The 1,212-nt window shown below is 67.1% G+C and overlaps 1 protein-coding gene across 1 annotated transcript in view; it reads left to right on the top strand.

Moving 5' to 3' along the window:
* DLX4 (distal-less homeobox 4) overlaps window positions 1–1,144 on the top strand; it is a gene marked incomplete at its 3' end in the record, with an annotated part of 3,839 nt that extends 2,695 nt beyond the window's left edge. The window contains exon 3 of the mRNA XM_009321969.1: window positions 953–1,144. Within this exon, the coding sequence (XP_009320244.1) occupies window positions 953–1,144 (192 nt within the window). The remainder of the gene's footprint in view (window positions 1–952) is intronic.
* Between the last annotated feature and the right edge of the window lie 68 nt (window positions 1,145–1,212).

Below are 1,212 nucleotides of genomic sequence, written 5' to 3'. Positions count from 1 at the left end.
CTGAGCCCCCCGGCTGCCAGCATCCTGCACCCTGTGCCCACCGGGGCCGCGCAGACTCTCCCCTCTGCCCCACCGCCAACATGCTCCGATCTCAGCTCCCTGCCCCGTCGCATCCCCGTTCCCCACTGTTTTCCCCAAAACCCGATGCAGGAAACTGCCAGCTGAGCCGCCCCGGAGAGAAGCGGCCCTCGGGCTGCCCCACAGAGGGGTCCCGAGCCCAGTTAAGCCCCCAGGCCCTGTTGGCCCCTCATCAGCTCCGGAGAGCCGTAGCTGTGGCCAGAGCAGCCTGCGTGCGGGGCGTACGTGGATGCGCAGACACGCTCGCCGCCGTTCCCTGCGCTCGCCCACATCAGCCCCGTGCTGCTGAGCCGGGGAACACCTTGCCCCGGTGCCTCTCTGAGCCCCGGCGGGTTTCTGCCCCGTACAAGCCACGTGGCCCGAGAAGGACCCAGGGATGCTCAAAGGCACGGAGCGGGGAGGAGATGGTCCAGGGTGGGGGCACAGACCTCACAGCGAGGGGCTGCCCGGGGGCTCACTGCAGCCCCGGGGAGCAGCGTGCCCACAGCAAGGGCCCCCCGGGGCCGGGCAGTCTGTCCTGCTGCCCCCTCCGTCGCCCCGTGGGGCCCTGCCCGGCTCCCCCATTGGGTGCACGGCAGAGGGGCCTGTGGCCTGCCCGCTTTTGTGCTTGTATAGTGATATTGAATGGATAATCCCATCCCTCCCTTCCTCCTCCTGTTTCCCCTTTGCTTTACCTGGGGCTTAAACACACCAGCACAGCAAAAGCAGGTCCCCCCCCTCCTCATTCCCCCTCCCCTCCAAAACTAACCTCCAAAAAGCAAAACCTGCTGCAGCCCCCAGGGCCAGGGTGGGATGGTTTGGGGTTGTTGTGGTTATTTTTTTTTAACCTCCCAGCGTGTTGGTTTAACTCTCTGCTCCTCTCCCACCCCAAGAGCACGAGAAGCCCCCGGCCGTCGCCAACGGGGAGCTGCGCATCAACGGCAAGGGGAAGAAGCTGCGCAAGCCGCGCACCATCTACTCCAGCCTGCAGCTGCAAGCCCTCAACCAGCGCTTCCAGCAGACCCAGTACCTGGCGCTGCCGGAGCGCGCCGAGCTGGCAGCCCAGCTGGGGCTCACCCAGACCCAGGTACGGCCCCCTGCGAGGGGCGAGGGGATGGTCACGGCCCTGGGGATGCGCCACGCGGGGGGCTCGTG

Source organism: Pygoscelis adeliae, unplaced genomic scaffold, assembly GCF_000699105.1.
Source record: "Pygoscelis adeliae isolate BGI_AS28 unplaced genomic scaffold, ASM69910v1 Scaffold504, whole genome shotgun sequence".
NCBI classification, from domain to species: domain Eukaryota; kingdom Metazoa; phylum Chordata; class Aves; order Sphenisciformes; family Spheniscidae; genus Pygoscelis; species Pygoscelis adeliae.
The sequence above is the reverse complement of the archived record's forward strand: the minus strand, read 5'-3'. Positions and strand labels throughout refer to the sequence as shown.